The sequence below is a fragment of the Gorilla gorilla genome, chromosome 2, assembly GCF_029281585.2.
Source record: "Gorilla gorilla gorilla isolate KB3781 chromosome 2, NHGRI_mGorGor1-v2.1_pri, whole genome shotgun sequence".
NCBI classification, from domain to species: domain Eukaryota; kingdom Metazoa; phylum Chordata; class Mammalia; order Primates; family Hominidae; genus Gorilla; species Gorilla gorilla.
The window spans coordinates 147,521,339-147,540,772 of NC_086017.1; the positions used below are offsets into that span (position 1 = coordinate 147,521,339).

At 39.8% G+C, this 19,434-nt stretch overlaps 1 protein-coding gene across 4 annotated transcripts in view; it reads right to left on the reverse strand.

The window, feature by feature from the left end:
* Positions 1–1,014: 1,014 nt before the first annotated feature.
* The window catches only part of STAG1 (STAG1 cohesin complex component), a 413,034-nt gene continuing 394,614 nt past the window's right edge, over positions 1,015–19,434 (reverse strand). For all 4 annotated transcript variants that reach the window (XM_055382952.2, XM_055382953.2, XM_055382954.2 and 1 more), the window contains 6 exons: positions 13,962–14,167; positions 8,626–8,800; positions 6,218–6,328; positions 5,271–5,385; positions 3,152–3,232; positions 1,015–3,059 (listed from right to left, as the gene is read on the reverse strand). In XM_055382952.2, coding sequence (XP_055238927.2) covers positions 3,036–3,059; positions 3,152–3,232; positions 5,271–5,385; positions 6,218–6,328; positions 8,626–8,800; positions 13,962–14,167 — 712 coding nt within the window. In that variant the 3' untranslated portion in view covers positions 1,015–3,035. The remainder of the gene's footprint in view (positions 3,060–3,151; positions 3,233–5,270; positions 5,386–6,217; positions 6,329–8,625; positions 8,801–13,961; positions 14,168–19,434) is intronic.

The following is a 19,434-nucleotide window of genomic DNA, read 5'->3' on the forward strand; positions in this document are numbered from 1 at the left end:
GAACAGGGGCAAACAGGGAGTTACAGTCAAGCCACAAATGGGAGATTTGCAAGCCTGAGCCAAGCCTGAAAGTGCTCATCTAGTCTCATACTCTTGTAACCATCAAGATGAGCTGTTACAGACCATCCTTAAATGACCTTCCTTCCTTGGCTGCCTGGAAAGCTTGCTTGCTGATTTGTCTCCCACACCTTTGCCTTTTTTGCATAGGCATATTAGGCCATTTAAGGAACTCACCCCCTATTGCCAGACCCATGAAGTGTGTAGGGTATGACTTCTTAAAGAGTGAGGAGGTCTAATGCCAAGAGAAACTTTTTGAGACAGAGTCTGGCTCTGTTACCTAGATTGGAGTGCAGTAGTGGTGCAATCTTGGCTCACTGCAACAACCTCCACCTTGTGGGCTCAAGCCATCCTCCTACCTTAGCCTCATGAGTAGCTGGTGTGCGCCATCATACCCAGCTAATTTTTGTATTTTTTGTAGAGTTTTACCATGCTACCCAGGCTGGTCTCGAACTCTTGAGCTCAAGTGATCCACTCACCTTGGCCTTCCAAAGTGCTGGGATTACAGGCGTGAGCCACCATGCCTGGCTGAAAACTTCATTTCTGTAGCTGCACTGACTCTATGTGGTCTTCAAAAGGGCACTGCCAGGGTGCAATTATGCATATGAGCCCAGAGTCTCAAGCCGTGAGGACCCATGCTACAGGCCAGTGGATGGGTGTTCCCTGAATGCCTCATGCAAAACTCAGTTTGCAAGAGACTCCTTCTTAAACCACAGATGACTTGGCCTACACACACTCCAGAGAAATCTAAGGAATGAAAGAAAGTGAGCTATTCCTAAATTCTGCTTTCTTAAAAAAAATTAAAAAGCCAAAACAAAACCACCAACTCACTAATAAGGTTAACTTGCTGCCATTTAACAGATTATCAGAAACTGCAAACTCTCTCAAGAGCCACAGGACAGAAAATCATCTCTAAAGCCATACCTGGTAGGAACAATAGGATGACTACCACAAGCCTGATTTTGAATAGTTTATTAAAGGAAAGGTGAAGCATCAGTTTCAAATTGTACAAAAGGAAAAAAAACCTCATATTGCAAATGTACAATTTACAGAATTACTAGCAAAACCAATCAAGGAGACACCGAAAATACAAAAATTTGATTGACTTCAAACTGAACTGGAAACCCATTGGAGTATATTTAGCCTTTTTGTGTGGCATGGTAGTCTACAATTCTGTCAGCATCTGTTTTCCATACAAGACTGTCACGCAAAGGATCAGTTTGTGCATGTACCAGGGCACCTCATGGCTTGCTCCCCGGCCAAAACCACAGGCAGGCAGGGCTGGGGTGGACAGTCCAGTCATTCCTGCACCTTCACTTCCAGTGAAGCCCACAATTCTGGGAGAAAGTGAGGCCCCAGCTCCCCTAACTGGAGCCCAAGAATTGCTGAATTAGCAGAGAGAATATTTTTGGTGACCAGGTTTTTTTCAGAACTGTACAAATGTTGAGAAAAATCTGTTTTGTGTCTTTACTAAAAGGATGAATAAAATCATCCATCATCTTGCTTTCCCGCACAAAAGATGATCACTGGGTGTGCAGAATTTTTAAAAATGTTTTTCGTATTTGATAAAAAGGGAAAGCCTCATGATTCTGTTGCAGCTACTTTAAAAACCAGCCCAGAAACAGCTGTGGATGAATTTGTTTGGAAATTCTGAGGCTTACTTTAGAAATCAGAAAGGAAGAAACTAAGTGGGGTTTTTAAAACAATAGCAGCAAGTCATAAAAGTCTAGGCAGAATGTAACTCTAAACCATTGTAGACTGTCCTGAAGATTCATAATTTCTTTCCCCAAAAGAATTATTCTTAATATGCACATTTAACACTGAAATGTAGCTGTAATTCAAGGTAAGCTTAGGAACTTCACCCTCTAAGCACAGACTTCTATGCAGCACATACTTCTATAATCAATCAGTAAACTTAACTTAACTCACAAAATTAGCGCATAAGGGTATTAAGTGCATGGGAAGTAAACACAGTTATGTTACACTTAAAATTACTTTTGAATGATTGATTAAGGATTTCTTCATGATTATCTTAAGCAAACGGAAGTCTGTGTAACTTGAATTTGGCAGGGCATGAAATAAGTGGTAAAAAACAGCAAACTGATAACTTGAGAATCATTTTCATTTTACTGAGAATACTTTATTTGCTGGTAGAAGTTGCTAAAAATGCACAGAACAAATACCAATAGAAAATGCACTGTATTTGAATCTCCCTAGTCTATATAAAATGAACGGTGTACAGCATCTGTTGGAAAAATGGCTGCATGGACATTTCTTATTTTATGCCCACTTATAAATAAAAATAAACCTTTTATTCAAGAGTATATAAAATCTGGGAATTCATATCCATATCCACAGAGGGTGTGTGGTTTTTGACAGAGATGCACTATGTCAGAATTTCATCTTAGCTTGTCAATGTTCTGCTCCTTCTTCATTATTTGTGTTCCACAAAGGTCAACCAAATCCAGTGAACTCCAAAACACTCTTCGGCAATTAGGATGAGCTGCTTACTCATAGGTTTAATAAAAATGGTTAGCTTTTAAAACATAAAAAGGCAAAATGTTAAAACGGTTTTTAAATTGTACAACAGGAAAATAAAGTTAAAAATATTTTTTTTTTTACTCAATGTTGAGTTTTCATAAAACAGGTGTATAACAGTGTTTATCTTGACAGCTGTTTTAAAAATTTAAAATTTCTTCCTCCCTCCAGAAAAACACACACATCTGTATTGGGATAAGTCCAATAGTAGGACACACATGATTTTCAGGTCAGTCTTTCTGAGTTGACATTCACCAACATTCCCTTGGGTAATTTACATGCTCCTCTTCTGTCACTGCAAAAAGGGACTGACCTTAATCATTTGATTAAAAAACAAATCAGATCACATCAAAAGTGTTTTTCCCCATACAAGCTATCACAGTATATAGGCCTCTAGCTCTAAATAATAGAGTTCCAGATTTGTAAATTTTCTTCGGACTTCAGAACATAGGCATTCCAAATCCCTAGAAAAATGATGAGAAACATAATTATTAATTTCATGCATAAACAGGACCCAGGAGCCATAAATAAAAAGCAGTAATAATTTGACATTTACTGAATCATCTTCTATGATAGCTGCAGAGTCAAAGAAGTCTGGCCTTAGCTCAGCTCTCTCTCGCCGATTTCTTGATGGAGGCTGGAAAGAGAAATCGGTTTCTTAATTTTTTTCTGAGATCATTAAGATAATGAATTGTGATAATCGGCTAATATTTCTGACAGTATCATAAATATATAGAACTGCTAAGAGTCAATTTTGAAAGGAAGAAGAGAATCTGGCTTTTATATGAAATAGATTTTTTAAAAACAAACAGTACTTTTGGCTTTTAATTATGTTGGCAAAAACAACGCATAAAACTTTCAAAGTATCATGAATAAACAACATGTTAATACATATAAATAACTTTGGACCTACATGCCCAGGCCATATCTTCCCTTTAAAGTCACAGAAAAATTACAAAATTCATTCATTACTAGGTGATAAACCTCTGTGAATTCCCCAAAGCAGGTAGATGGAAAGTTATTGGAAGGTGGGGGCAGGGAGGTTATAGATTGGAGTAATATGGTCTCATTTATATTTACAAAACTTACAAAAACTTTTCATTATGGAAAATTCACAACATACAAAGCAAAATGTTACGGGCTGAATTATGTCCCTTCAAAATGTGCATGATGCTGAAGTCCTAATCCAGTACCTCAGAACATGCCAGTATTTGGCGACAGGGCCTTTAAAGAGGTAATTAAGGTAAAATGAGGTCATATGGGTGGGCCCTAATTGAATATAGTTGGGGCCCTGATAAGAAGAGGAGAGACACATATAGGAAAGACCATCTAAAGACAAAGGAAGAAGGCAGCCATCTACAAGCCAAGGAGAGAAGCCTCAAAAGAAATCACCTTCATCTCAGGACTTCTAGCTTCCAGAAATGTGATAAAAAAATAAATTTCTGGGCCAGGCATGGTAGCTCACGCCTGTAATCCCAGGTGGGCGGATCACGAGGTCAAGAGATCAAGACCATCCTGGCCAACATGGTGAAACCCCATCTCTACTAAAAATATAAAAATTAACTGGGTATGGTGGCATGCGCCTATAGTGCCAGCTATTTGGGAGGCTGAGGCAGGAGAATCGCTTGAACCTGGGAGGCAGAGGTTGCAGTGAGCCGAGATTGCAGCACTGCACTACAGCCTGGCAACAGAGCGAGACTCCATCTCTAAATAAATAAATAAAAATTTGTTTACCCACTCAGTCTGTGGTATTTATTATGGCAGCCTTAGAAAATACACAGAAAAAGCAGCATGATTAATTTCTATGTACCCATCACCCAGTTTCAAAAATTGTCAAACATTTGGCCAGTCTTGTTCCACTGAGTCTCACTGTTTTTCCTTCCCTATGTAATTTTGCCTATAACTACTACAATGTGTTGTCTATAACTGATGAGAACTTTTGAAAAAAACATAACCACCATGCATTACTATTCCTGAAAAAATAAGTTCTTAGTATCACCTATGGTTAGTCCATATCTCAAACATGTCTTCTCATACTGAACAAAGAAGTCCCATATTCGGCATTTTGTTATGCTGAAGCACCGTGGATTTTTGTCAGGCTCAAATTTAAAGCACAAGAGGCCAGATACACAGTGATGCTGAAAGATCTGGTATGAGCTCTCTTCAAAGAAGGTAAAAAGAAAGAACCAGTTTCTGTTATTATCACAATTTAAAATATGACTGCTTTGAAAGGAGGCTTGAAGAACACCCAAGCTCATCCAAATGCCCACGGTTGTTGGTCAGTGTCACCTCCTCCTCACCTCACCCTTCCTCCCAGAATTCTGAGAATAAGAGGATAATTTTTTTTTGTTTTTCTGAGATGGAGTTTCGCTCTTGTTGTCCAGGCTAGAGTGCAATGGCGCGATCTCGGCTCACTGCAACCTCAGCCTCCCAAGTAGCTGGGATTACGGGCACGTGCCACCACGCCTGGCTAATTTTGTATTTTTAGTAGAGACGGGGTTTCTCCATATTGGTCAGGCTGGTCTCGAACTCCCGAACTCAGGTGATCCACCCACCTCAGCCTCCCAAAGTGCTGGGATTACAGGCGTGAGCCACCATGCCCGGCCTAAGAGGATCATCTTACACCAATGCCCCCACATATTTTAACAAAAGAAAAATATAGTGAATTTCTCTACCAGATCAATAACCATGGTGTCTTCAAATTCTTCATTCATATCTTCTAACTGGCTTCGGGATGACATCATCACATCTTCAAAGATGGGCTCAGCATCTTCCTCCATTAGACCCCGACTGGTAAGAAAAAGGTATTGTCAGAAAGCTCATCAGACTCCACCATTTGGAGTCCTGGCTGTTTCTCAGATTAAAGTTATTCTAACCAACTGAAGTATACCTTCTAATCATGACCTACAGACTACACAAATTATACTGAATTCCAGGACAATTAAGAATCATTCCTTTGGTTCATTCAAGATTTCATCTCACACATCAAAAGGAAGTACAATTCAATAATAACGGTTGTTAACATTTATTTATGTTTCAATTACCCTAAAAATCTTATTGGTAATATTATCCCGATTTTACAAATGAGGAACCTGAAGCACAGATTTTTTTGAGACGGAGTCTTGCTCTGTTGCTCAGGCTGGAGTGCAGTGCCGTGATTTTGACTCACTACAACCTCCACCTCCTGGATTTAAGCGATTCTCCTGCCTCACCCTCCCGAGTAGCTGGGATTATAGGTGCCCACCACCATGCCCGGCTAATTTTTTGTATTTTTAGTAGAGACGGGGTTTCACGATGTTGGCCAGGCTGGTCTTGAACTCCTGACCTCAGGTGATCCGCCCTCCTCGGCCTCCCAAAGTGCTGGGATTACAGGCGGAGCCACCACGCCTAGCCAGCACAGATGTTTTAGAGCTTGTCCAAGGCCATGCAGCTGCCAAGTGGCAGAGCTAGGATTTAAATGGTGAAAGTGTTAAGAACTCACGCCCTCCTTTCCTATGCTGCATAGCATATCACAAATTATAATTTTAACTCCTAAGACCAAACATCAAAGAAACCCAAGTCATTTCACAAAATGATGGGCATCACATAGTTATGTTCTTGTGATACTCCATGTAACACTTACACAGCATGCCTCACTCCAGTTCTCACTTTCATGTAGTTCATTCCTGTTCTGTCCTTCCGATTTAAGTCTTCTAACTTCGGCTGGCCTAACCAAGAGATCTGCATCTGAGGACTAAGAGAGGGTACTATTATTAATTTTGTAGCAGCAGATGATGAATTTAGCTAATGAGCCCCAAGCTAAGAAAGCCAAGGTAGGTTTACTTAATCCCATGTTGGAGGAATTAGCTGAATTTATTCTGGTGCCTTTTTATAAAAAAGGCAGTAAGTTGCCCAAAGATATCTGTAAGTCTCCAAGGAAGCTGGCTGAGGCTAATTGTTAGATGCTTAAACTATCAACCAAATCTCTGCCAAACAAGGGTTCTCAGACCTCTGTCTTGGGCTGGTGCCGCACTCACAGGTGTACCTAGCTGGACAGCAGATCCCCAACTAACAGAAATTATGTTGGCTTGGCAGCTGAAAGTTCTCCAGAATTCAACAAGGAAGAATATAGCATCTTTTCCTCAGTCTTTATGGAGTCAAATCTGCACTTGTACTCTAAACTTACTGGCACATGGAAGTGTGTGTAAACATGCCTCTAAGGAATTTTTTTTTTTTTTTTTTTTTTTTGAGATGGAGTCTTGCTCTGTCATCCAGGCTGGAGTGCAGTGGCACAATCTTGGCTCACTGCAACCTCCGCCTCCTTGGTTCAAGGGATTCTTCTGTCTCAGCCTCCCGAGTAGCTGCGACTACAGGCGTGTGCCACCACACCCAGCTAATTTTTTGTATTTTTAGTAGACATGAGGTTTCACCATGTTAGTTGGGATGGTCTCGATCTCCTGACCTTGTGATCCACTTGCCTCGGCCTCCCAAAGTGCTGGGATTACAGGCATGAGCCACCGCGCCCAGCCAGGAATTTTTTTTTTTAAGACAGGTTCTCACTCTTGTCACCCAGGCTGGAGTGCAGTGGCATGATCTCAGCTCACTACAACCTCTGCCTCCCAGGCTCCAGTGCTGCTCTCACCTCAGCATTCCGAGTAGCTGGGATCAAAGGCATGCGCCACCACGCCTGGCTAATTTTCTTTTTTGGTGGTGGTGTTGAGACAGAGTCTGTGTCACCCAGGCTGGAGTGCAGTGGCGCGATTTTGGCTCACTGCAACCTCTGCCTCCCGAGTTCAAGCAATTCTCATTCCTTAGCCTCCTGAATAGTTGGGATCACAGGTGTGTGCCACCATACCCATACATTTATAGGATGTAAACTTTAGTGGTTTTTTAGCCAATACAAACTGTCACATGAAGTTGTCTCTATGTAGCTGTCTTTATATCATGTGGGGCCACCACCTTGATTAAACCTATAAACCTGGAGCAGGGAAAAGAAGGCAGACCATGGCCACAAGGAATGACAAATGGTAGGGTCAGAGGGGCAAGGCAGGCTGCTAAAACAAGGAGAAACCCACCCTGTAGGAAGAGGGGTCGGGATATTGGTTAGGTCACCCATCTTGGGATGCTTGCCATAAGGCAAACCACCTTTTAGGATACTTGGCAGCACAAGAATGCCCAGTTATACCATGGGTGACAGTGAGTATCTTCTTGGGTTTGAAGGCTGATCCCTTAGAGCAAAGGGGCCTTATGAAAACCCAGGATTTGATACTTCTAACACTGTCTCTATTTTCAACCTAACTAAATTTGTTGAGTTCAAATGAGAGTTCTCCCTCTTATCCATCAGAGTAATTCACAGCATTACCCAACTATACACAGAAACACAACTGAGGAGCTCAAATAATTTCAAAGTTGGATGGAAAACAACAATAAGATTTTTATAAGCAAAACACGCCATCACCCTCTGCCTTCTCTACAATTTTCAGAGGTCTGTGTACTAGAAAACATTTTAATTACTAGCATGGGGGAAAGGTAAGACCTTGATTCTCTCTTTGAGGGCAACTATTCTCAGAATTTATCAAGTAAGATCTTAAAAATTCTTAATCCATGAGAAGGTTGAGTTTAAAATGTAACAAGACAAAATATTAATTAAATGGATGATAAAGCTAATACAGTCTATTTATTTGGTGTCCAGACTACTGACAACTTAACATAGGCTCTTACAGGTTTTCTTGCCTAGGAAGTAACCTGCATTTCTTGGCAAGTCCCTGAGAAGAAACAGACCTGCCCAATGAAAATGCACATGCCAACTGAAATTAGCACCTGGTGAGACACCGTACATTTAAAGGTCTGTAAACTTCCAGGAACTGGTATCTTCAACAATGTTTACAGACTTTTTATAGCTCTTCTCACATGAAGTGTTTACCTCCGTTTGTGGCTTCTTTTATCATGAACTGACCAGCAATATGTTCTGATGAACAAATAAAGTTTTTCTTAAATGGTTTTACTTTCTTTAAAGGCTTTTTGCGAAAAAGACAAATTTTTGCTACTTACTTGTGTAAAAAGTCTGGTTCAGAACCATGTTCAGACTCAGGTTCTTGAATCTGGTCTCCCATGGGCCGACTGTTCTCCCGCAGTACAGTGGATGTGAGCTGTGGTGCTGGCAGGGGGCCAGGAGTCTGAATCATGGTGTCAGTCCTGTTTAGCCATGTGTTATCCAGACTCTCATCTGTAAAATTCCAGTTAAGGTCACACAATGTCATGGGTGGAGTGAACTCTGGTAGCAGTCATAGCATAGACTTGTGAAGAGTGTGGCTCTGCAGTCAGACTGCCTACTTTAAATCTCAGTTCCACCACTTACTTACATGACTTTGTATAAGTCATTAAACTTCCAAAGTTGAGTTTTCTCATACATACAATGGGGACACATTACCTAACCTCCCGAAGTTGCAGGGACTAAATGAGGTAATGTATGTAACCACTAAATGTTAGCTATCATCACATCATCATCTCTTTTAAGTCCCTCCATCTCTAAAGATTCATTCATCCTAGAAGGGGAAGATGGCAGCCAGCCAGAGACCTCTCCTCTTTTCTTTGTTCAAGCAATAAAGGGCCTATTTCCTGGGCCTCGTAGGGGTCCCAGGCAGTAGCAATTAAAGTCTGACTGACTTTTGTGGAGAAATAAGCAAATCCCCTTGCACAACTAGACACTGGTCAATAACTTCTTGCCAGGTTATACATGTGGAGATGGATTGAAAGGTTCACCATTTTCATGCCTCTGTACTTCAGAGAAGCCTTCCCTGATTACCCCTACCCAACCCCCCACTTACCATTCTTTTTTTAAATTTTTTTTTTCAAGACGAAGTCTCACTCTGTCGCCCGGGCTGGAGTGCAGTGGCGTGATCTCGGCTCACTGCAACCTCCGCCTCCCAGGTTCAAGCGATTCTCCTGACTCAGCGTCTCGAGTAGCTGGGATTACAGGTGCCCGCCACCACGCCCAGCTCATTTTTATATTTTTAGGAGAGACGGGGTATCATTATGTTGGCCAGTCTGGTCTCGAACTCCTGACCTCAGGTGATCCGCCCACCTCGGCCTCCCAAAGTGCTGAGATTATAGGCATGAGCCACCACGCCCAGGCTTCTAATTTCCAGAGGAAATACAGTCATTCATACTCACTTAGGACTTAATTATACACTATCCTGCATTAGCAGCTTATGTAATTTGTCATGTGTATAAATTGTCTCTGTAAAACTTAAGTTTTCCAGGGGCTACGAACTGTTTTTCTTTCAGAACTTATGAAAATGGTTTATAAATATATATATATTTTTTGAGACAGTCTCTCACTCTGTCGCAGGCTGTAGTACAGTGGCACGATCTTGGCTCACTTCAACCTCCGCCTCCTAAGTTCAAGTGATTCTCCTGCCTCAGCCTCCCAAGTAGCTGGGATTACAGGCATCTGCCATCATGTCCAGCTAATTTTTGTATTTTTAGTAGAGATGGGTTTCACCATGTTGGCCAGGCTGAAATGGAACTCCTGACCTCAAGTGAGCAGCCCACCTCAGCCTCCCAGAATGCTGGGATTACAGGTGTAAGCCACCAGCTAAGATGGTTTATAAAGATTTGAGCAGATTAAAACATTATTTACAAACTGTCCTGATAAAATATTACCTAGTTTTTTTTTTTTTTTTTGAGATGGGGTTTTGCTATGTTGCCTAGGCTGATCTCAAACTCCTGAGCTCAAGCGATCCACCCATCTCCCAAAGTGCAGGAATTAAAGGCATAAGCTACTATGCCCGGCCAAGTTTCTACATATAAAAATTCTAAATTATTCTAATATGATAAGGCTTCTTAAAAAGTATTACTGCTTTGGTTTTCCTTCTGAAGAATTTTAATCCCAATACATAGTATGAATCCCATTGCTTTTCCTCTCAAGTCTCAGAGATGTGTGTGTTAGGTTCCTCTTTTGCCATCGAGCATCCTGTTTCTCCTCGTATTTCTCAGGTTTCTGATATTTTTTTATACCTGTACATTCTAGATGGGCTTTTCTGTGCCTGGAAATACCTACCCATTGTCTGGTTAAAGTAATTCCTCTGATCTGAAGCTCACTACTCAATCCCTTCTTAGTTAACAAAGACACTTAGTTAACAAGACATTTCATCATCTTCTATTCATAACACATTTCATTCAACATTTAATTCAAAACTTTTATTCTCTACCACACTTAAAATTTTATGATAAAAAGATTATTATCACTTAGGTTCTGAACCTGGTAAACTCGTCTGTCAGCTGTCTACTACATGTCATCTTTTCCAGAAAATCTTCCTGTATTCATTAAAAGTTTGGTCACTGTCTATATGTTCCCACAACCTCCTGTGTTTGGCACATCAGAGCATTGACCATGGTGAAATCAAACAGCCTGTTTCTGTTCTCTATCTGCACTCACAGCATATTAATACTTAATCTGTAGTACTCAGCACAGTTCTTAGGAAGGTGCTTGGTAGAAACTTACTGAATGAATGGATAACTCCAGGGAGAACTCACTCATCTTAAATAGAAATAAATACTTCTAATCCTTTAAAGATTCCTCAATGAAAATATTTCTTTTAATACTTTCTCATTTTCATCTCTGAAGGATGAAACTCTGCAGCCTAAGGGTTCTGTGCATGCAACCCATCTTAGTCATTTGGTAAATCTCAAATTGACAAAAAAGTTTTCTTTTTTTAATTTAAACAAATTAGGTTATCTGGTTCCACATAAGCTTCTCTTAATCTTGAAAATAATATTGACTGTACCACTAATGAACATTATGGATAGTTAAAATCTCTAAGCTTTAGTTTCTTTTGTGAAAAATTTAGATAATAGTGTTGACTTATAAGACATTTATACACTTATACATCATTCACTATGTGCCAGAGACTGACTTAAATGCTTTATAAATATGTCAACTAAATGATTAAATGATATAACGCATGTTAAAACATATTCCTAGTACCTAGCAAAAATTTGATGAATGTTGGCTAATAAGAATATTACATTGAAGAACGGCTAGGCGCAATGGCTCATGCCTGTAATCCTAGCACTTTGGGACACTGAGGCATGTGGATCGCTTGAGTCCAGGAGTTCAAGACCAGCCTGGGCAACAAGATGAAACCCTGTCTTTACGAAAAATACAAAAATTAGCTGGGTGTGGCAGCACATGCCTGTAGTCCCAGCTACTTGGGGGCTGAGGTGGGAGGATTGCTTGAGCCAGGGAGGTTGAGGCTGGACAAGACTCCAGCCTGGGCGACAGAGTGAGACCCTGTCTCATTAAAAAAAAAAAAAAGAAAGAAAAGAAAAAGAAAAGGCCAGGTGCAGTGGCTCATGTCTATAATCCCAGCACTTTGAGAAGCCAAGGTGGGTGGATCTACTTGAGGTCAGGAGTTCGAGACCAGCCTGGCCAACATGGTGAACCCCTATCTCTACTAAAAATACAAAAATTAGCTGGGCGTGGCGGTGGGCACCTGTAATCCCAGCTACTTGGGAGGCTGAGGCAGGAGAATTGCTTGAACCTGGGAGGTGGAGGTTGCAGTGAACCAAGATCACACCACTGCACTCCAGCCTGGGTGACAGAGGGAGATCCTGTCTCAAAAAAAAAAAAAAAAAAAAAGGAAATGCCTGTAGTCATTCTTTAGAGAAAAGTCCAGGATCGTACAGTACAAAGACAAGATTTTATATTTTCCTTCTCTGGACTTTTAAAAAAGACTTTAAGTCCCAAAGCTGTAATTTGAAAGGAAATCTTAAACTTTGTGGAGATTTTGTTAAACTTGAACAGTAACATTTATATTAATTCTTTTATTCCTTTTGAAATATAGATGCTTTGAGCTGGAGCTGCAAGGTTAAAAAAAGAAAAGGAATACAGATGCTGCCTAATTTACTGACTGATGCTAGACAGATATGAGGCATTACTATACAATGATAACATTCAGATAATTTATTGAATGCTACCTATGTGCCAAGCACTGTGCTCAGTACTGTGTGTATACTAAGTGGTTTACTTGTAGTATCTAATATTCACGGGAACTGACAGGATAAATACTCTGCTAATCCTTCATTTGATGAATGATTTAAACTTAGAGAGGTTAAGTAATATGCTCAAAGATTGCATAGCTGATAATGAGAAGGCCAGGTCTGAATTCTGGAACTCTGATGTTAGAATTTGTACTCCTCATCAACAGTCAATACTGTTTCCCCAATAATGAAAAGAATCATTAGATTTAAATTCTAATTAATTTTGCCACAGATTTTAGCAAAACCTTTATTAGTCATTTTTTTAGGCAGCACAGGTAAGATGCTGAAAGATAAGAAGTTATAAAAAGAACAAGAGAGAAGACTCAGATCACAGACCTCCTCTTGGTTTGGAGAAAATTTATTAGAAGCATGAAGAAGGATGAAGATTATTTGAGAAAATAAGCATTTTTACTTTGAGGCTTCTCTTAGTAATTTTAACAGGAATGCTTTGTTTTAATAGGGCAATTTTTAGGTTTTTTTTTTTTTTTTTTTTAACATATAGGAATACCTACTGTTGATCAGATTTTCATGACAATTTAACTTCCCATTCCCCATAGTCCAAGAGGGTTATAAAACCTGATTTAGCCATTACTGCCTTTTTAAAAAATTGAATGATGTGAGTCTTGCTCTGTCGCCCAGGCTGGAGTGCAGTGGCATGATCATAGCTCACTGCAACCTCAAACTTCTGGGCTCAAGTGATTCTCCCACCTCGGCTTCCCAAGTAGCTGGGACTACAGGTGCACGCCACCAATTAAAAAATTTTTTTTTCTTAGAGATGGGAGTCTTGCTATGTTTCCCGGGCTGGTCTCAAATTTCTGGCCTTAATTTCCTGATCCTCCTTCCTTGGTCTCCTGAGTAACTGGGATTACAGGTGTGAGCCACCACACCTGGAGGCCATCACTGTCTTACTGTTCCAACCAAGTGGTAGAACTGGAAAACAACTATTCCGGTATATTCAATTTGCTGCAGAAATCTACCCTCAAATTACCTGTATCTCACCTATATTAGGAAGAATTTTAATAGAATAGCATTGTGACTATCTTAATTTATATTTTAATGTATTAGAGGCATATAGTATGGGGATTGATTTTATAGACCTAGCTAATTTTTTCCTCTTTTGGTCTGTCTTCCTTTGTGCTCCATGCTTCCTCAACTTCTTTTTCCTTGATGCTTTTCTGTCTTACTTCATCTGTTTCAACCTTTTTGCCTTAACATCTCATTGTGAATCAAATATACAAGAAAATCATGTGCCTGATACTATTATCTTGTTTCAAAAGATTATTTGCTACTTTATCTCTTTAAAACCAGGCAAATTGTTTCTTATAGTGTAAAGGCAGACTTACCTTCTACTCGTTTTTTATGAAGTGGAGGTCGTCCTTTCTTATTCCTTACTGATGAGGTTTTGCTGCTGCTACTTCCACTGTTCACAGACATTCTATCATCTTCACCCCCAGTGACTAATGAATTTCTATAGGAGATGAGTGGAAGCCATACATCTTCCCTCCTTTCCATCATCTGCTCGGTAAGGAATTTCTCTAGGTATGAATGACTATAAACACAATAGAAACAGCAGTGATTTTCAGGGAAGCAGTTCATACATCACTTACTTTTTCTTAATCTGAGGCTCTCTTTCTGCAGGTTCTGAAGAATACCTAAGGACACACATTAAACTATTAACAGTGGTCACCTTTGGAAAGAGAGGGACTGAGGAGTTAAGGTTTTGTTTCACATATTCTTGGGATACTTTAAAGCAAGACAGTGTATTACCTAAGGGTTTGTATGTATGTACGGTCTTTCCTATATTTCTTCCTTTACTTTTAAACACCAATGTTAAAAAAAAATCAGAAGTTTAGCTCAAAAAGATTATTGAGTTTTCTTATAAAGTGTTCAAGCCAAAGCAGGATTTCTAAGATGGTAGAGTAAGGAGGCTGGCATGCCCTCTTTCCAGCAAAACAATATTTTAACTAGTAAAAATTATAAAATACCGTAATTCAAAGTATTTGCCAATTCTCTTAAGGGCATAAAGCAAATGGAGAAAAATTCATTCAAGAAAATCTGGCCAGGCACGGTGGCTCACGCCTGCAAATCCCAGCACTTTGGGAGGCCGAGGTGGGAAGATCACTTGAGGACAGCAGTTTGAGACCAACCTGGCAAAACCCTATCCCTACAAAAAAAATTAGCCAGGCGTGGTGGCATGCACCTGTAATGCCAGCTACTCAGGAGGCTGAGGCAGGAGAATCGCTTGAACCCGGGAGGCGGAGGTTGCAGTAAGCCAAGACCGTGCCACTGCACTCCAGCCTGGGTGACAGTCTGGAGACTCCGTTCAAAAAAAAAAAAAGAAAATCTAATACATTTTGGCAAGAACAGCAAAAGTTTTGTAGCATTTGATCCACAACCTGTTCCCTTCCCTTGTTTCCTTCTCCCTGACACTACAGCTCTATCTAGTCCAGGAAGGTGGCCAAGAAGATGGGGGTTCCCTCTCTCTCTAGTTCCCAGGCTACCCTGAAAGAAAGAAGCATACCATTTGCATTTCTTATCACCTCCCAGCCCTGTGTTGTGTAAGTTCTATTCTGAACAGCAACCAGGAAAAATGAAGCTCCTTTTATCCCACCTAGCCTCCACCCCTCGGGTAAAACACTATCCTGGGCACAGCCGGCTGAGAACACTGGAACCCTGAATGCCCCACCTCAAACTCCCTGTCGAGAGATTCCAAACCTGGGGCAAGCTGAGAACCAGGGGTTACCTACTCTCTCCCCTGCTCAAAGAGCCAGAGGTGTTATTCTGGGAGAAGAGGGATGCTGTTCCATCCCATCCAATTCTGCCCTCCTCCCCATTTCAGTGGCATAAAAGTTCAAGTTCTCCCTGGTGGCTGAGGCTGACTATGAAGAAGAAACTGCAGCTGGAGAGAGGAGTGAGGAGGAAGGTGGTGGTGATGACTTTGTTTATTTGGAATGAAATGTAGAAAATTCCTTTCCTAAGGGTGTTGACAACAGAGATCCTGATGGAGTGAAAATGAGAGGGTGCTGGTAGTTCTCTGACACTAGCAGCAACAAATGACAGCGCAAAACAGCTGGAAGTTCAACAGAGAAAACCAGAGAAAGAGACAGCCAAGAAGAACCTTCCTGGAGTCATAGTCAATCCTGGGAGTTGGATTTGTTAACTGACTGTTGTAATCATTTTACAACATATATGTATATCAAGACATCATATATACACCTTAAATATATATTATTTTTTAAAAGGAAGGATTTGTTTCCCTTTGTTTTTAACTAAAAAACAAGTGATTCTTCATTTCAGTAGCTCCCTTTGATTCATTTGAACATAGCCTACCAAATCCTCCACTGTGCTTATGTTTTTCTTTTTTATCATCACAGCACTGGAAGAATGCTTTATCACCAATCTTTGGTGGTTATTAATAGGTTGCTGAGCTAACTTGGCATTTCACATATTTCTTCTTATATGAAAGAAGGATAACATTTTATAGTTACTGATCTGCTTAAGTAATTGCTATGCTTAAAAGTTTCTTTTGTTTATAGGTTTCAAATTTTGTGAGTTTATCTGTTTATCCATTAAGCATATTTGGAACAGGTTTAAAAAATAAAATAAAAAATAAAAGTCCTGGGAATTGGGAAAGCTATGCACATATCCTAAGCTGCATTCACTCATGGGCAAAAAAGGGAAGGGAACGAGGCAGACTTGAAAGCATTCCCCAAGCCACATACAGATCTATCAACACAGGGAGGAAGCTTCACTGGCAAAAGTGGTTTAAATACAACCTCTCACCAAACACTGGCTGAACTAACAGCTATTCTTACACCTAGGAGCAACTCCTAGGAAGCCAGGCTTAAACATAAAATAATAATGCTTCCCTGGTCGTCTGAAGACTGCACACCCAAGGCTGCCTTTCTCAGGAATAATCAGAGAGGTATCTTCCAAGCTGCTAGTCCCTGGCCTAAAATGTGGGTCAAAAAAGTAAATACCCTGAATTATGAAAGCAGCCTGCAAGCCATACACATATCCAACAGTAAAGGGTAAACCTAACTGGCTAAGGGGTTTAAACGCAACCTTTGATCAGTAAGTGGCTTATGCTAACCCAGGGGTGACCTCCTCAGCAGCCAAGACAAATGATAAAAACAAAGGAAAAAAGATCTGAGCAAAGACATCAGAGGCTGCACAAGGCAGAGAAAATAGATTTTGGAGTTTGTTCATCCAAGTAACTAAACAAATAAATGACCAACGAGAAAATAGTATCAACCTCTAGGGGGCAGATAATTAGTAAAGAGTAGCTATATTATTATTTCAAAAGATATCATTTTTGCAATATTTGTTCTTTTTATTTATTTTTTTGAGATAAGGTCTCACTCTGTCACCGAGGTTGGAGTGCAGTGGCACAATCTTGGCTCACTGCAACCTCTGCCTCTCAGGCTCAAGCCATCTTCCCACCTCGGCCTCCCGAGTAGCTGGGACTACAGGCATGCATCACCATGCCCAGCTAATTTTTGTATTTGTGTAGAGACAGGGTTTGCCATGTTGCCCAGGCTGGTCTTGAACTCGTGAGCTCAAGTGATTGTTCCGCCTCGGCCTCCCAAAGTGCTGGGATTATAGGTGTGAGCCACAGCGCCTGGCAAAATGTCCAGTTTTTAAGAAAAAATTATGAGATGTACAAAGAAACAGGAAAATGTGATGGATACGTTGATAAAAGAGCAAGCAACAGCATCTTGGCCCACAAAGATTTCAAAGCAATGATTATAAATACAAAGTCCCCAACTTACAATGCTTTGACTTATGATTTTTTTTACTTTATGATAGTGCTTTTAGCTGTGTACTTTAATGGTGAGTACCTATACAATCATTCTGTTTTGTACTTTCAGTATAGTATTCAACAAATTTCATAGTATATTTGGCATTTCATTATAAAATAGGCTTTGTGTTACATGATATTATCAAACTATAGGCTAATGTAAGTATTCTGCGTGTTAAAGGTAGGCTATATTATTCTGTGATGTTTGCTAGATTAGGTGTATTAAATGCATTTTTGACTTACAATATTTTAAACTTATGATGGGTTTATTAGATGTAACCCCATCTTAAATCCAGGAGCACCTGTATGTTCAAAGAACTAAAGAAAATCATATCTAATTAAAAGTGGGTATGATGACAATATCTCTCATGAAATAAAGAGTATCAATTTTAAAAAAGAACCAAATGGAAATTCTGCAGTTGAAAGTATAATTAAAATTAAAAATTTACTATAATGGCTTGACAGTAGATTTGAGCTGACAAAAGCAAGAAACACCACATTTGATGATATATCAAGAAGTTATGCCATCTGAAGAAGAGAGAGAAAAAAGAATAAAGAAAAATGAACAGAGCGTGAGAGAAGTATGGGATACCATTAAATATACTGACATACGTGTAATGGGAGTAACCAAGATAGCAGACGAAAAAGCAGAAAAATTTAGGAGAAATAATGGCTAAAAACTTGCCCAATTTGATGAAAAACATAATTTACATATCCACAAAGTTCAATGAACTCCAAACAGGATAAATGCAAAGAGATCCACACATGGATTCATCATAGGAAAAATGCTGAAAGCCAAGGATAAAAACAAAATCATGAAAGTAGTAAGAGAAAAGTAATTCACTACATACAAAGAAAATCCAATAAAATTAATGATTAATTCTTATCACCTGGCTCACAATGGAGGCCAGAAGGTAGTGGGATGACATGGTCAAAGTGTTGAAAGTAAAAAACTATCAAACGAGAATCTTACATAGCTCACTGTATCCTCAAACTGCTGGGCTCAAGCAATCTTCCTGCTTCAGCCTCCCAAAATGCTGGGTTTACAGGCATGAGCCACCCCTGAGAGAATTTGTTGCTATCAGACCTGCCTACTAAAGGAAGTTAGTCAAGCTGAAAGCAAATGTCACCACAGGGTAATTTGAATTTACATGAAAAAAACAAAGAGTGCCAGTAAAGGTAATTTGTAGGTAGTTACAAAAGTATAATTACATATTTACTTATCCCTTCTCTCTTAACTGATTTAAAAAGCAAATATATAAAACAATATGTATGTTACTGTATTGTTGGGTCAATAACATAGAAATGTAATATATTTGACAATAAACACAAAAAAGTGAGTGAAAGAGAAGCTGTATTTGAATATAGGAATGATACCAGATGGCAATTCGAATCCACAGGAAGAAATGAAGAGAACCAGAAAAATGGTAAATAGGAAGATTAATATAACAAACTCTATAAATACATACTGGCTTTCCTTTCTTTTCTCAGTTTCTATAAAAGATTATCTCAAGTATAATTATAACAATTTATTATTGGGTTTCTAATATATATAGATGGACTAGGCATAACAAGAATAGCCAAAAAAGGAGGAAGGAAGTGGATTTATACAGAATTAAAGTTTCTGTATTTCCTTAGAATAAATCAGGATAGACCTTAGGTAAATTTTGTTTTGTTGAGGCGGAATCGCACTCTATCGTCCAGGGTGGAGTGCAGTGGCACGATATTGGCTTACTGCGACCTCTGCCCCCTGGGGTTCAAGCAATTCTCCCACCTTCGCCTTCCAAGTAGCTTGGATTACAGGCATGTGCCACCATGCCCGGCTAATTTTTGTACTGTTAGTAGAGACGGGGTTTCACCATGTTGGCCAGGCTGTTCTTGAACTCTTGACCTCAAGTGATCTGCCCACCTCAGCCTCCCAAAGTGCTGGGATTACAGGTGTGAGCCACTGCACTCGGCTAGTAAATTTTGATAAGATGTATACTGTAAGGCCTGGTAAGGCCACTAGGAAAATA